The 16,994-nt window shown below is 45.9% G+C and overlaps 1 protein-coding gene across 1 annotated transcript in view; it reads right to left on the minus strand.

The window, feature by feature from the left end:
- Positions 1 to 3,268, minus strand: part of Slc9a1 (solute carrier family 9 member A1) — a 54,085-nt gene extending 50,817 nt beyond the window's left edge. The window contains exon 1 of the mRNA XM_021159527.3: positions 2,111 to 3,268. Coding sequence (XP_021015186.1) covers positions 2,111 to 2,474 — 364 coding nt within the window. The 5' untranslated portion in view covers positions 2,475 to 3,268. The remainder of the gene's footprint in view (positions 1 to 2,110) is intronic.
- Between the last annotated feature and the right edge of the window lie 13,726 nt (positions 3,269 to 16,994).

Here is a 16,994-nt window from a genome sequence, read left to right on the forward strand (position 1 = left end):
AACTCAAAGGCGCAGGTGGAGAATGAAGTTTCATGGCTGCCGTCTGCACAGCGCCTTGAGGTCCTTCGTCCCCATTCCCTCTACTCTTTAGCCCCAGAACGGCCAGGTACCAAGGCCCCCATTTTCAGAAGCAGAAAAACGCCTTTCCAAGCCAGACACACAGACCTCTGGGATTGCATGGGGGATCAGATTCAGCCTCCCCATTTTACAGGAGGAAAACTGAGGTCCGAAGTTTCAAAAGCTTAACCAGGGTTTCCAGAATCGGAGCAACAACAGAAATGTTAGACCTGGAAAGGATCCTGAAGATCAGCAGGCTAAGGAGACGTGATTGGTCAAGGTCATGGGGTGGGGGGGAGGGGGAGGTGAGAGAACTCAGTTTCCTGACTGATATCCTTGCCAGCACCGTCTATGGTATCCAGCCCAGGGTCTGTTGACAAAGCAGGTCAGGCCCAGCCAGCACCCATTAGGACAGGAGCTATCAGGTCTGCAGGAAGAAAGTTGGGACTTCCCAGAGTGGGGTCTTTCTGGCCATGCTAGTGTACTAACAGCAGACACAGGTCTGCAGTGAGTGTGCCAGCTCCCGGGACTGGGATGCCACGGGGCTGAGGGAGGTGTTAATTTACAGGCAGCACTTATGAAGTCTCTCCCTCGTCTCCTACAGACAAATGACATATTATGGTCACTTCAGGGTCTTACAACAAATACAGACACACGGTGTCATGAGTCAATCGATATAGTCAAATAGCAATTCCGATGCTTATTTCACAAGAAAGACCTTCAGGAAGACACTCAGCTGTTCAAGGTCACACATTTAGGTTTGAATCCGTATCCACGGTTCCCCTTGCTCAGACCTTGATTTTTTTTTTCCCCCAGGAAGCTGGCTGCCATCAGGGTGTAGGTGCTGATGGCCCAGCTCCATGCCCTAACTCGGCCACTGTAACCACCTCAGCACCAAAGCCCTGTACCAGGAAGCCAGCTCCTGGATCTATCAAAACAGAGGTACTGGTTAGTTCCTGCAGCGTGCCACAGGGCCAGCCTCACACCAGTTTGGTGTCCTTGGGAAAAGCAGCAGCAAGACTTCCTGCCCAGAATCTCTAACTCCTCAAAACCCAAATCTCAAGCAAAGAGGGGAACAGAGACCCGGTGGCTCCCACTTTCAGTTAGCTGAAAGTGGGCTGGAAAACTTAAGGTAGCTTGAAAAGCCCCCTAGATACCATCTCCAGGAATTTCTGGGCTATGCAGCCTCCGGAGAACCCCGCCAATCACCCAGCAGAACAGGGTGCTCGGGCTGGGCAGGAACCCTAACCCTTGGAGAAGGAACAGCATTTTCATGTCCTTCTTCCAAGAAGAATATTTTGAAATCTCTTTAGACCCAGCTCTTCTCTACCTCTTTGCCTTCAATGGGTGGCTCCCCCGTCTCTAGTCAGTTGGGTACAAACCTGAACCAAACCTCAACCTTCTCCACTCTCTTGCCACCCCCAAATGGCTGGCTGTAGCCATTCCTATGAACTGGATAACGGTTGGCATTTCTGGACTGGGACCTGACTCAGGGGCTTCTAACTGGCCTTGGCAGGCAAAGCTGTGAGGTATCACTCTGGGGATGAAGGTAAATAAGTCTTGGGGGATCCCTGTGTTCTACCACACACCTAAGTGCCTTGGACCTAGTTCCTTACTCTCCGCAAAATCCTTAGACAGGCCAAGTCCTAAAACACCCTTTCACAAAGAAGGTAATAAATCGCACTGATTCCTGTTGACAGGACAGAAAGGGCCACTTGCTAAAGGATATTCCTGTCTTACACATAGCTAAGCACCTGCCTCCTCTCTAGGTCCCATCCCAGCTGTAGGAGACCGGCCAAGCCTTGGCAGCTTTTCTGAAACTACCTAGTATCAGAAGCATCCTATCTCGTGCACGCTCCTGACCCTTCCTCCTGCTACATAATGCCACATCGCAGGCCAGAGCTGGAGTTTAAGGACCAACAAAAAGGAGGGAGAGGCTGCCTGCCTGCGTTGCAGAAGTGGTTCATTCAGATCCTGAGAAGCAGAACCTGGTCACAAGTGGGGCAAGAAGCTCATCTATCTGGTGGTGGCAGCAACAGCATCATGCACTTACCTATCTTCATGAGGCAGGCCAGGAGGATCCAGAGGGAGATCTCAAAGGGTGTGCGCACGTGAGGGTAGTCAATGTCCAGGACTGGGAAGGCCTTCCGAGATGGCTTACCGCCATGTTCAATGATTAAGTTGGTCAAATTGTGGTCATCTGGGCGATGGAGAGGCTCTGATGGAGCCGTGGTGACGTCCCCAATTGAGCGTTCCCGGGGTGGTTCCGAACCTCTGATGGTGCTGGCAGTAGGGCTGTGCTGGAGGCCGTGGCTCCTGAGAACAGGTAGCAGCCCCACCAAGGCAACCACCACCAGCAAGGAGGGGAAGATCCGAGGTGGATGAAATCCCCAGACGCCGGACCACCGAAGCATCATACTGATCCCCCAGCCTAGGAGGCCTCAGCCCTTAGCAAAGTGCGTGTAAGACCTAGGACATAGGTAGCAAGGAGTCCTGCAGATGGGGTGAGACTGGGGCAATCTCTAGGAAAAGTTCATGTTTTAGAGAAGTATTTTCGTTTTCTAGAGATTCACAATCTCAAAGTCCAAACTGCAAAAGGGGGTTAAGTACCTTGGAGGGACTAAGGAGGAAACCGAAAGGATCTAGAACTTCAGGCTGAGAGAAGGAAATCGGGGAAACTGCGTCCTGAAGAGAGGGGAAGGGCCGGATAGGCTGGACCACGGGCAAGGGAAAGGAGGAAGAAGGATAGGACCTTTGGCTAAGGAAAATCACCAGGGTGCTGGAACTCGGCTAAAGGGGAGGGGTAAGGAGCCTGTGCTAAAGACGGAAAAGGGTGAGACCCACTCCGCAGGAAAAGGCGAGAGAAGGCTGGAAGGCCAGCCTGGGATAAAGGAGTATAGCAGGAAAAAGGCTGGGGCTTTCCCACCCACAGGAGAGCCAGGGTCCAGCCGCGCCGGGCTGAGATTCCGGGGAAATGGAGGGAGGCGGAAGACAGAGGCAGACGGCCTGGCGGGAAGGTGCCTCGGCGCAGGCTGGAGGCGGCTCGCAGTGAGCCAGCAGCAACACACCCCTTCTTAAGACCCCGGTGCAGAGCTGTGTTCCACCCCGGCCCAGCGGCAGCTCCTTCGGTCAGCTCCAGCTCCACTTCCAGACCTGACACAGCCCCGGGTCCCGCGGTAGCGGACTGATGCCTCGCTGAGCACAGCGCAGCCATTTATAGGCACCAACGAGTAGCAGGCGCAGCAGGCTAGAGAGACCTGTCAGCGCCCGCGCGTTGCAGCGGCCCCTGTCGCCCAGGGAAGGAAGTGTCACGTAAGAAGAGGAAGCGGAGACCTAAATTGGGAAAAAAACAAAACAAAACAAAACAATCTAACACGAATGACATACTGTACTATCTACAAAGTGTTTTCTTGTTAGCATGTGACTTTGAGCAAGTTATTTAGCCTCTCTGTTTCATAGCTTTCTCAACTGTAAGGTGACGATGGATAGCTATAACAAAAGGATAACATGATGGTTAAATGAGGTGATCTATGAGAAATATTTAGAATGAAAGGGATGGGATCGTGGTTCAGAGGTAGAGTGCTTGTCTACCTCTATGCCCAGTTTCACAAAATAAAGTTAAATGAATGAATGAATGAATGAATGAATGAAATGGGCTAGAAATCTGAACTCTAGATGTTCCCAAGCATGGGCTTGTGCTGAGGACCCTGTGAGCTGAAATCCGTTCCTGCATCCCACCCACAGGTGCTTTGATGGCAATGTATTGGCTTCCCTTGACTGTGCGGCATAACCACATAACGGCTGTATCTGTCTTTAGGTCCAAATTTCCCCCCTTAAAAGGACTCCAAGCAAATTGAATTAGGAATCGGCCCTAATGACTTACCTTGGCTTGATCAACTTCAAAAACCCAATCTGAGCCATGAACGGTGGGAAACTGAAATTCCAGCATTTGAGCAGCTAAAGAAAGAGGAATTTTTAACTCGACGTCAGCTTGTGTAACAAAGTGAGTTCCAGACCAGGCTGAGGTCAGTAGGGAGACCCTGTCTCAAAGAGATTAAAAAAAAACAACAACAAAACCCCTCATCTAAATAAAGCTACATTCTCGGGCACTGAGGGATGGGCAGGGATAAGACTTCAGCTTCTTTTGAAAGGGCGCATTTCAACTCATAACAGTAGTGAAACAACCATAAAGTAAGAGGCTGGGTATTGTTTTTGTCTGTCTGTCTGTCTGTCTGTCTGGTTTAAAGAGAAAAGAAGGATTTTTATTATCTGCAGACAGAATACAGCTTCCAAAAGGGGCATGTTCTGTTTTGTGAGAAAGGCTACACATTCTTACATTCTTACAATGTAGCCCAGCTGGCTTCTAATTTTTGGCAATCCTCCTGCCTCTCCCTCTCAAGTGGGATTACTGGTATGCACCACCACACACAGCCAGAACTTGAATTTGAATGAATGGTATTGATTAGGGTTCAGAAAGCTCGAGACATTGTGTCTACATGGTGCAGTCATGAGAACTCTTTTCCCCTCAGTAGTAGGATCTGAACACAGAGCCCTGTGCGTACTAGATAAGCACACCACCACTGAGCTCAGACTGAGAAGTTTTTAAATCATTTCAAATGCCATTCTGTTTTATGGAAAGGTTAATTAAAGCCGAGAAATCCAAGGTGATTTGTTCAGGGGCTGTTAGAGGGGTTTGTTTTCGTTTGACAAATCTCTTCGGAACTTTCTTGACAAGGATTTCTGCTGGGCTAGCGACATAGGCATGGGACGTGGTGTGGGACTGTGAATGGTGATTAGGGTCAGCTCAAGAGCTCAAAGTGAGCTTCCCAGCTCTGGGAGTGTCCTGTTCCTTCACTGGGTGGTCCATACCCAGTTACTCAGAAGCAGTTATGTTGTGGGAGTTCACCATGCCTTCAGAGTTTGTGGACTTTCCATCTGGAAAAAAGATGTTTTCAAATAACAAGAGTGTGATATGACAACTAAGTGTAAAACATTTCTAACTTTTCTGAACCTTGTCACGTTTTCCAGGAATAGATTCGGACACTGGGAGGTGACCAAAAAAAAAAAAAAAAAAGAAAGAAAGAAAGAAAGAAAAGAAAATTCAGAAACAGACCTGGAAAGATGCTTTAGTGGCTAAGGACCATCATTCAAATAAATCCCCAGCTCTCACAGTTAAAAGAAAAGAACAAGAAAGCCAAGTATGCCCACACACCTTTAACCCTCGTACCTTGGAGAATGGAGACAAAAAAAGATTGCTAGGGCTTGCTGCCCACCAGCCTGGCTCCAGGTTCAGTGAGAGACTCCATCTTGAGAGACTAAAGAAAGGTGATGTCACAGGAAACATGATTCCTAGTTTGGTGTCTGCCTGTACAAGGCCAATGCACTTGTACACAATACAACACACATATGCATATACCATACCCATACACACATGAGGGGTGTGTTATGGGATTCAGAGACTATCATGAAGCAGCTGTCCTAGCATGAGCAACACCCCGGGTTCGATCCCCAACACTTTAAGACAATACTGAGAACAGATGAAAGACAAACAGTAGCTCCAATGGAGGTGAGAAAAGGGAATGACTTCTAGGCCACGGATCAGAACAAGCCAGGCTTGCCATCTGGCCTTGGCTCAGGTCTAGAATCTCCACTTCTCAGGAGACTGAGTCAAGAGGACGGAAAGTTCAAACCCTGCCTGGTCTACAGAGTGAGCTCATAGCTAGCATGACCAACTTTGGAGGGCTTGCCTCAAAATAAAATGATATAAAAGATAATGCGGGCCGGGCGGTGGTGGCGCATGCCTGTAATCCCAGCACTTGGGAGGCAGAGGCAGGTGGATTTCTGAGTTCGAGGCCAGCCTGGTCTACAGAGTGAGTTCCAGAACAGCCAGGGCTATACAGAGAAACCCTGTCTCGAAAAACCAAAAAAAAAAAAAAGATAATGCGGGACTGGAGAGATGGCTCAGCAGTTAAGAGCACTGACTGCTCTTCCAGAGGTCCTGAGTTCAATTCCCAGCAACCACATGGTGGCTCACAACCATCTGTAATGGGATCTGATGCCCTCTTATGGTGTGTCTAAAGACAGCAACAGTGTACTCATATAAATAAAATAAATAAATACATAAATCTATAATGATGATGATGATGATGATAATCTTAATAATAATAATAAACGGTGGTGGGAACAGCTCAGCACTGGAGTGCTTGCCTAGCATATAAAATGCTCTGTGTCCCGTTCTCAATACTAAAACCCCAGAGGATCAGAATCAATAATGCCTTGTGGAGTCACTGAGAATTGAAAATCAACTGCTATGCCTTATAACAAAGAATCAGGATGCAGTAGTAGTTATTTCCATTCTCACTTGACAGATAAAGCACCAAGGTGTGGATTCTTGAAGCTGTTTGCCTAAGATCACATAGCTGTGAGGAAGCAGAGCTAACATTTAAAGCCAGGCTTTAATCTACACTGCAGACTCAGTACGGATTACTAAAGGGAGAGGAAGGGCGGGGCTAGTGTAGGCACTTTACTCCCAAGCCTTGAGGCCACTGGCAGTCACTGGTGTTCTCTGATTCCCACCCCCCTCCAGCCCTCAGTAAGTCTTTGGTGCCAGCTCAAGAGAGAGCAGATCGGAGAAGGACCAGGAAATACCACCCCTGGTGGAGGTCCTACAGGACATGGAAAAGGTTATAAAAACTTAACAGTATCAGGAAATAATCCTGAGACAGTTTGTAGCTAGGGCACAGTCCCAGGAGGCTTCAGGGCTGCCTAACACAGATGGCCACTGTCTAGACCCTGTCCCAGCACCACCACAGGCTAGGCGTGAGACCTGGAGTAATCAGTCTCTTTTCCAAGTTCTTCCACCAGAAAGCAACAGGGCCAACCTTGTGGTGCTGTAGTCAGAATATTAGGGAATGTACGTAAAGCTTTAGAGCAGCACCCAGCAGGCACCACCTGAGTTTGTCATTGTCAACCTTTCTTGCAGGTATCTTGAAGTCTTAAACTTAGACTTTCAGGTCTGTTTGGGTTTGTTTTGATACAGTGTCATAATCACTTGTAAATCTATACTCCTGCCTTCCTCTATCTCTCTTTTTTTAAAGATTTGTTTATTTTATGTATAAGAGTACACTGTCGCTATCTTCAGACACACCAGAAGAGGGCATCAGATCCCGTTACAGATGGTTGTGAGCCACCATGTGGTTGTTGGGAATTGAACTCAGGACCTCTGGAAGAGAAACCAGTGTTCTTAACCACTGAGCCATCTCTTCAGGCCTCCTGCCTTCCTCTCAAATACTGGCTTTCAAACTAAATAACTGAAATGACCTTGAAATTGCAATTTCACACACACACACACAAACACACAGAGTGCTAGGCTCACATGTATGCACCACCATGTTTGACTTTGAATTTTTTTTTTTTTTTTTGAGCTAGGACTTCTTTAAGGTAGCCAAAGTTAATATCAAACTGATGGTCCTCCTGCCTCAGCCTTCGGAGTGTTCCTATTGCAGGTGAAGCCTTGATGCAAGAACCCTCTGAATTGGCCCACACAGTCACAGAGATGATGGACAGGCCAGGAAGAAGAGCCCTGCACAGATTGTTTCCATCACTGCAGCCTCGTGCTTTGAATCTAATACTTCTAAATAAGCATTGTCTTGTTAAAGACCATCCATGAAGCTGGGTGCTGGCGGCTCTCGCCTTTAATCCCAGCACTCGGGAGACAGAAACAGGTAGGTCTTCGGGTTCTGAGTTCAAGGCTAGCCTGGTCTGAGAAACCCTGTCTCAGAAAGAAAGAAAAAAAGAAAGAAAGAGAGAAAGGAAGAAAGAAAGAAAGAAAGAAAGAGAGAGAGAGAGAGAGAGAGAGAGGGAGGGAGAGAGAGAAAGAAAGAGAAAGAGAAAGAAAAAAGAAAGAAGAAAGAGAAGAGAAGAGAAGAGAAGAGAAGAGAAGAGAAGAGAAGAGAAAAGAAAAGAAAGATTAGCCGGGCGTGGTGGCGCACGCCTTTAATCCCAGCACTCGGGAGGCAGAGGCAGGCAGATTTCTGAGTTTGAGGCCAGCCTGGTCTACAAAGTGAGTTCCAGGACAGCCAGGGCTACACAGAGAAACCCTGTCTCCAAAAACCAAAAAAAAAAAAAAAAAAAAAAAAAAAAAGAAAAAAAAGATTATCTGTTAAAATGTCCAACAGGACAGCTTACCAGGCTTGCACAAGACCCTTGGTTCAGTCCTAGCACCACAATAATAAAAACTGCTGTATTTGTTTTTTTAAAAATCCTCAACTTGTCTGCACTTGGGAGGCAGAGGCAGGCGGATTTCTGAGTTCGAGGCCAGCCTGGTCTACAGAGTGAGTTCCAGGATAGCCAGGGCTACACAGAGAAACCCTGTCTCGAAAACAAAAAAAAAAATCCTCACTTGTTATTGTAGCATTGCTCTTGACTCAGAAGAAATGTCTATAGGCCTTTCCTGTGGGCCCTGTGTGCTATTTCTTCCTGCACAGGACACATCTGCTACCCAAAGCACTCACTGAATTCTCTCCCTAAAAATGCTGTGAGTCTTATGGAATTGCTAGCTGCGGCATTGCCTTAGATAACAATGTATGGTGCTGACAAAGGATCCACTCGACCACTGTGCATCATGGGTAACTCATGTTTGCTTCTGACTCCCAATGTGTTAGTATAGATGCATGTATCATCTCTCAAGCAAGTGGATAATGTCATATTGTCAGCCTTGTAGGATGCTTGCAAAAACTAAAAGGAGGCTGAGGCAGGAGGCTTTTCATGGGTTCGAAGCCAGCCTATAGTAAGACACTATATTACAAAACAGATCAAGAGGGAACAAGGAGGGCTGGAGGACTGGCTATGTGGTTAAGAGTGAATGCTGCTCTTGCATAGGACCCCGGCTTGATTCCCAGCCCCTGTGTCTGGTCACTCACAACTATTTGTAGATCTAGCTCTAGGAGATTCAGTGTATTTTTTCAGACTCCAAGGGCACCTGCTCTCACACTCTAATGCACACACCTACACACAAACACACACATATACACATAATTTTTTTTCCTTTTTCAAGACAGGGTTTCTCCCTGTAGCCCTGGCTGTCCTGGAAACTGCTCTGTAGACCAGGCTGGCCTTGAACTCAGAGATCTACCTGCCTCTGCCTCCCTGATGCTGAGATTAAATGCATGTGCCACCACTGCCTGGCTGATATAATTTTCTTACACACACATACACACACACACACACAAAATTGGGGTTACAGATATACACAATACCGTACCTGGCTTTTACATGCCTGGCTTTTACATGGATGCTGAAACCTGAATGAAGGTCACAGCAAACATGTTATCCACTGAACTGTTGCAGGATATTTGATCACACTGTGAACCCTGAAATTGTGTTAATTACTGAAAAACCCTGTTTCTAGTTGTGGTGTGGCTCAGCCCTTAGCACACACCTTTAATCCCAAACAATGAAGGTACAGTTAGTTTACAGAAGGAAGCATCCTTGTTTGAAAGTGTTGTCTAATTGAGTGACTGACAAAGTAAGGAATCAGAGAAAGATTTGACCGAATAGGACCCACCCAACTCTCAGGAGAGAGAAAAGGGAAGCTACCTGAGGGGCACTGAGGAACAAGGAGAGGAAACAATTTTACCAGGACAGTTGTACAAAGGCAGGCTGCAGAGAGCACAAGCCAGATAACAGGTGAAGACAGAACAAGCCAGAGAATGAGAAGGAGCCAGAAGCCTGGTAGTGGTGGCACACACCATCAATCCCAGCACTTGCGGGGCAGAGGCAGGCAGATTTCTGAGTTCAAGGACAGCCTGGTCTACAGAGTGAGTTCCAGGATAGCCAGGGCTACCTAGAGAAACCTTGTTTCAAAAACTAAAAAACTGAAAAAAGAGAGAGAGAGAGAGAAGGAACCAGAAGATTAGAACAGATTGCCAAAAGTTAGTATGAGGCCAAGAGAGAGAAGCCAGATTGGATCAGCCAGCTTGGAGAGGAGTTCCAGCCAGAACAGCTGAGTTGAATAAGCCAGCTAGAGCTCAGAAAGGACAAAAAAGGGTGAGCTTATTCGCAGTAAGTCTCACAGGCTGAAAACATACTAGGCCTAGATAAGATTGTAAGGAGGCTGGAAGTTTCCATCGCTAGGCCTTAGTTAGTAGACTGAGGCAGTAAGCCTCAGAAACAACAATTACTACAGGAGAATAAAAACTACTTTTTTATATAAAGTTTATATTAAAACCTGTGTTCATTCTTTTTTTTAAAAAGATTTATTTATTATTATATCTAAGTACACTGTAGCTGTCTTTAGACGCACCAGAAGAAGGCATGAGATTTCATTACAGATGGTTGTGAGCCACCATGTGGTTGCTGGGATTTGAACTTGGGACCTTCAGAAGATCAGTCAGTGCTCTTACCTGCTGAGCCATCTCTCCAGCCCCTAAAAACTACTTTTACACTGAGCCAGCACCTCAGGCTCTTGTGCCACTTGTTTGTTTGTTTGTTTGTTTTTCGAGACAGGGTTTCTCTGTGTAGCCCTGGCTGTCCTGGAACTCACTTTGTAGACCAGGCTGGCCTTGAACTCAGAAATCCGCCTGCCTCTGCCTTCCAAGTGCTGGGATTAAAGGCGTGAGCCACCACTGCCCGGCTTGTGCCACATTTTTAAGTGGACAACGAAAATGTTCAGTTTTAAATTTCCTTCATTATGAAAATGTTTATCTTGAAGAAGAAGAAGAAGAAGAAGCAGCAGCAGCAGCAGCAGCAGCCATGTGTAGTTGGGCACGCCTAGCATTAGGGAGACAGAGGCATGTAGATCTCTGTCTGAGTTCAGGCCAGCCTGGTCAACAGAGCTGTTTTCGGGGGATGGGGGTTTCCTCTTAAATGCAAGTCATTGCTGGGTCAAGCCCCACCCCCAAGGTCCCCAAAAGTAAAATGTTGCCAAAGAAGTCCTAATATATTGTAAATATTCATTTAAGAAATTTTTTTTGGAAAGAGGGTCTTACTCCATAAGTCAAACTGGCCTAGAGCTCACTATATAGTCCAGACTGGTAACATTTTATGGCAATCCTCCAGTCTCAGTCTCCTGAGTGCTCATATGAATAGCTTTTATTTTCTCAAAAGAGCTTCCCATTTTTATTTGTTCAGCCTTGAGAGCAAATGTCTAGTGTGTGTGTATGGGGATGAGGGTGGGCGCTGTAACATGATAGGAAGTCAGGCATAACTTCGGGAGTCACATCTTCGCTTGCTCCTTTATGGGTTCCTAAGTTGAACTTGAGTTTACAGGCAAGAGCCTCTAACCATGAAGCCATCTCACCAGCCCTACTAATTATTTTTGTTTTTGAGATAAGTGAGCTACATTCCCCCCCCCAATTATTATATTTTTAATGACAGCACAATTAGAACTTCCTGGGTGGTGCAATAGAGAAACAGCTGGGCTAGGAGGCTCAAGTTCTTTTGCCTTTCCTTCCCCCTTTTCTTCCTCTCTCAATACTCACGCCCTCGTCCTTCCTGGGACAGAATCTCAGTACCTTTCGCTGTGTTGCCAGGAACTCACTATGTAGACCAAGCTGGTCTTGAGCTTATTCTGGAATTACACAAGCGAGCCACTGTACCTGGCTCTCAGGTTTTATTTCTGTAGTGTGTGCATGGAAGAGGGACATTAGAAAGGTCCACATATTATCAGAAACTGTTTTCTGAAGACGTGCTGAAGGAAGGAGAACAAAGAGGCTGAAGGCCTGATCGGTTTCTTCGGCCTGCCTGTGACTAGCACCCGCCCCGCCGCCCCCGTTCCCCCACGGGCGAACATTAAGATGGAAACAAAAGAGGTGTGCTGTGATGGGAGAAAGCCTGTGGTCTCAGAAGGGTCCCCTCATTCCTGTCTCCGGGCTGGTTTAAGCCTCTGCCCCAGCACTGACTTTCTTACACTTAAAAAGGAGGAATTGATGTTCTTGTGTGGAACGCTGGTTCAGTTTCCAACACCCACATGGAGGCTCATAACCATCCCCATCTGTAATTCTAGTTCCAGGGGACCCAGCAGACCCTCACTGTCCTCTTCAGGAACCAGGATCACGCGGTGCACAGACATACAACCAGACAAAACACTCAACACTTAAAATAAAAAGAAAATAATCGGGCGGTGGTTGGCGAACTCCTTTAATCCCAGCACTTGGGAGGCAGAGGCAGGTGGGTTTCTGAGTTCGAGGCCAGCCTGGTCTACAGAGTGAGTTCCAGGACAGCCAGGGCTATACAGAGAAACCCTGTCTCGAAAAACCAAAAAAAAAAAAAAGAAAAGAAAACAGAAAATAAGTACAGTTTTGTGGTTGCTTGTTTCTCCAGACAGGCTTTCTCAGTGGGACAGGCTTAGCTGTCCTGGAACTTGCTCTGTAGATGAGGCTGGCCTCGAACTCACAAAGATCCACTTGCTTCTTCCTCCTGAGTGCTGGGATTAAAGGCTCACCACACTGACCTAATAATTCCTTTTTGTTGTTGTTGTTGTTTGTTTTCTTAAAAGACTACTTATATTTGTTTTTAAAAAGATATATTTTTAATTGTGTGTGTGTGTGTGTGTGTGTGTGTGTGTGTGTGTGCGCGCGTGCAGGTGCCCACGGAAGCCAGTGTGCATTATTATATCTTCTGGAACTGGAGCTACATGTAGTCCTGAGCTGCCTGACCTATGTGAACAAAAAATCCCAAAAGAGGCCGTGTCTGGCTGCGAAGAAAAGCCCCTGGGAGAAGTTTCTATGGCTGCAGCGACTAATAGCATGCTCAGAATTTCAGTACTGCGGAGAGATTGGAATGTTATAGGTTTAGAGGCTAATTACTTTATTTTGGGCTAGCCTTAGCTTTCTGAAACATCCATTCATTGCCCCACTCTGATCCTGAACTAACAACTCATGATAATAAATAAAACCCCCTTAAAAGCTATTAATCTAGCCCAGTAGCAGTGATAGCCTACACCTTTAATCCCAGCATTTGAGAGGCAGAGGCAGGTGGGTTTCTGAGTTCGAGGCTAGCCTGGTTTACAAAGTGAGTTCCAGGACAGCCAGGACTACACAGAGAAACCCTGTCTGGAAAAACAAACCAACCAACAGCAACAAAAAGAAGGAACCAGTGAATTAAATAGTGACAAAAGAAGGACAGGTAACCCTTGACCCTAGGAAACAGAGGGAAGAACGTTGAGTATTCCCAGGAGGGAATCAGAGAGTGTTTAGCATCAGGCATGATACAGTGTGTATTACCAGCACTTAAAGGACTACCAGTTCACACACACACACACACACACACACACACACACACACACAAGAAAACAAAACAAAACAAAAAAAAAAAAGGAAGAAAGAGAGAGAGAGAGAGAGAGAGAGAGAGAGAATCTTTTTTTTTTTAAAGTCAGTATCAAAAGAAGGCAGGAAGAATAAGAATAAGTAGAAAAATGTTATTTTCCTGAGTTTAGATGAGCAGGCAGATTGAACACAGCTATGTGGCAGCTTCAGACACAACAACCAGAAAAGAATTTAAAATTAAAAGTCTGAGGACAAAATTAACCTCTCGGCAAGGACAACTCTGCTCACAGGTGGCTCAGCTTCTTCCCAGTAAGGTGCAGTGCCATTGTCCTCCTGTCAAAGGATGGATGTTGAGCAGACTTTACACCAGGTCTGCTCTGCTGGGACTGTCAGCAGGGGTTGAGGCTCCACGGACAGGTGAGTTAGTGCTCCTGTCTCTCCCATACACTTGTTTGAGCAACCTCTCCCTGGACCAAATACATCAGTCACATGGTGGGATCACACAGGGCTGTGGGTCTAAGGCTTTGTACAGAATATACCTGCTTGCTTCTTTTTAAAGACAAAACAGGGCTGGAGCAAAGGCTCACTGGTTAAGAGTATAAGTTACTATTCCAGATGACCAGAGTTCAATTCCCATTACACACATCAGGCAGCTGCCTCCGGCCTCTTCAGGCACTCACACGCACTTAAACGCACACATATACACATGATTAGAAAACAAAACAAGGGGCTGGAGAGATGGCTCAGCGGTTAAGAGCCCTGACTGCTCTTCTAAAGGTCCTGAGTTCAAATCCCAGCAACCACATGGTGGCTCACAACCACCCTTAATGAGATCTGATGACCTCTTCTGGTGCATGAAGACAGCTACAGTGAACTTACATATAATAATTAATAAATCTTTAAGAAAAAAAATCAGCCGGGCGTGGTGGCGCACGCCTTTAATCCCAGCACTCGGGAGGCAGAGGCAGGCGGATTTCTGAGTTCGAGGCCAGCCTGGTCTACAAAGTGAGTTCCAGGACAGCCAGAGCTATAAAGAGAAACCCTGTCTCGAAAAACCAAAAAAAAAAAAAAAAAAAGAAAAAAAAATCATCTGGGTGTTGGTGGCACATACCCTTAATGCCAGCACTTAGGAGGCAGAGGCAGGCAGATCTCTGCATTTCAATGCTAGCCTGGTCTACTAAGTGAGCAACACAGAGAAACCCTGTCTCAAAAAAACCAAAACCAACCAAACAAAAAGACTGCAGAGTAAGCAGTGGCAGTATTTCTAGTTTATCAGTGGACAGAGGTTAGTAAATTATCAGAGGGCTAGACAGTGTTAACCCCAGAACTCAGATGGAAGCAGAGGAGGGTAGATAGACCTCTGTGAGTTTAAGGCTATGCCTGGTTCTAGGACATCAAAGGCTGCATAGAAAGATAGAAAGACCCTGTCTCAAAATACAGTACAATACAATACAATACAAAACAATACAATAAAAAATTAAAAAGGATGCAATAGAGGTTGTGCTAAGGGCCTGGTGAATGAAGGAATTCTTACTGCAGATGGTCAGGAAAGTTGTCATGGGTCAAATGATGAGGGGAGTTGGAGTTTTTTTTCAATCTTCCTGGGGTGGTGTTGTGTGTGCACACTCTCTTTCTGTATATGTGTGTATGCATTCATGCCTCTCTTTCTCTCTCTCTCTCTGTGATTGTGTCTGTATATGCATTCGTGTGTGTGTGTGTGTGTGTGTGTAGGTCAGAGATAAGTGGTAGCTGTAGTTCCTCAGATGCCCTCTGCCTTTTTGATTTATTACGTGTATGTTTGTGTATGAATATTCCCATATGTAGGTACATGTATGTGAAGGTCTGTTTCCAAGTCTAGCTAAACAGCTTTGCCCTGGAGACCCCCTGTCTTCTCCACAAAGCTAGGATTCCAGGAGTGTAGCAAAACCTAGATATTAGACATGGGTGCTGGAGATGGATTTTGGAACCTCATGCTTGAACAGCGATCCCTTTACCGATAATAGACCTGTCTCCCCAGCCCTGATTTTTGTGGTGTTTATTTGAAACAGGTTCTAATACAGCCCAGGCTGGTCTTTTTTTGGGGCGAGGGGGAGGTGTGAGACAGGGTTTCTCTGTATAGTCCTGGCTGTCCTGGAACTCACTTTGTAGACCAGGCTGGTCTTGAACTCAGAAATCTGCCTGCCTCTGCCTCCTTAGTGCTGGGATTAAAGGTGTGCACCACCACACCCGGCCCAGGCTGGTCTTGAACTCCCTGTGTAGTTGAGAATGGCTTTGAACTCTCAATCCTCCCATCTCCATTCCAAGTCTGGGATTAGAGAAATGCCATGAGCTTGTTTTTATTTTTTAAAACACTGTCTCACTTTATAGGCCAAGTTGGCCTGAAACTCACTTTGTGACCCAGGCTGGCCAGGAAATTAAGGGTAATCCTTGAGTCTCAGTTAGGATTACATGTGTGAATCACCACCAAGGCCAAAATGTTATTAATAAGATTAGATAAGATTAAATTAGTTTACTTTTTCTCCCTCTTTCTTTCCAAAGTTATTGTAATATATATATATATATATATATATATATGTGTGTGTGTGTGTATATATATAAACATATATATATACATACACACACTCAGGTTATAAACAATATATATTTATATATATTTATACACACACACACACATACATATATATATATATTCTAAGGTTGGCCTGAGCTGTATAGCTGAGTAGCTGAGGATGCTCTTGAACTTGGCGATCTTCCTGAATGCTGTGATTACAGACATGTGCCATCCTACCTGGCTTTATGTGGTGCTGGGGACCAACCCAAGGCATGCGCACCGTAGACAGGCATTGCACCAACTGAGCAATCTCCTACCTATATGCTTTCCTTTCTTTCTTTCTTTCTTTCTTTCTTTCTTTCTTTCTTTCTTTCTTTCTTTTTTCCTTTCTTTTGGATTTTTTTGAGACAGGGTTTCTCTGTGTATCCCTGGCTGTCCTGGCACTCACTTTGTAGACCAGGCTGGCCTCGAACTCAGATATCCTCCTGCCTCTGCCTCCCAAGTGCTGGCCTATATGCTTTTCTTATACTAAATTCCCAAGCATAGCAACTTACTTGAGATGCTCAGGCAGCCCTTTGACTGATTACCAGAGCATAAGCTAGAGAGACTGCTGTATCCTCAGACCCCTCCAGGCCTTAGGGAGCTTTACCCTGGAGCGCCAAATAATGCTGACTTGGCTTCTTTGAGTGTTTCTTCACCTTCTGACTTGTTGGCCACAGGCATGTCTTACTATATAATCAGGATTAGAATAAGTATTAGGTGCTATGGGTATATGGTGCTCTTAGAGAGGGCCCCTTGTCCTGGTTTGCAGGTCAGGGAAAGGTCTCAGTAGGAAGACACAAAGGATTGAGGGTAATTAATGCTAAAAACAGATCTGGTTGTGTTTAGTTTATAATTATTCTTTAATCTGTACTTACACGCTGGATGTCTATATATGATACATTACACAATTTAAAAATACAGGTCTAAAGCTGGGTGAGGTGGCACACGCCTGTAACCCCAGAGGTCAGCCAGGAGGCTGAGGCACAGGGATCAGGAGATCAAGGTCAGCCTTGGTTACACAGTGAGATGGGTCTCAACAAAACATTTTTTTAAATAATGAAAATAAAAAATACAGCTAA

This window comes from Mus caroli, unplaced genomic scaffold (assembly GCF_978045245.1).
Source record: "Mus caroli unplaced genomic scaffold, Mus_caroli_1 scaffold_6, whole genome shotgun sequence".
NCBI classification, from domain to species: domain Eukaryota; kingdom Metazoa; phylum Chordata; class Mammalia; order Rodentia; family Muridae; genus Mus; species Mus caroli.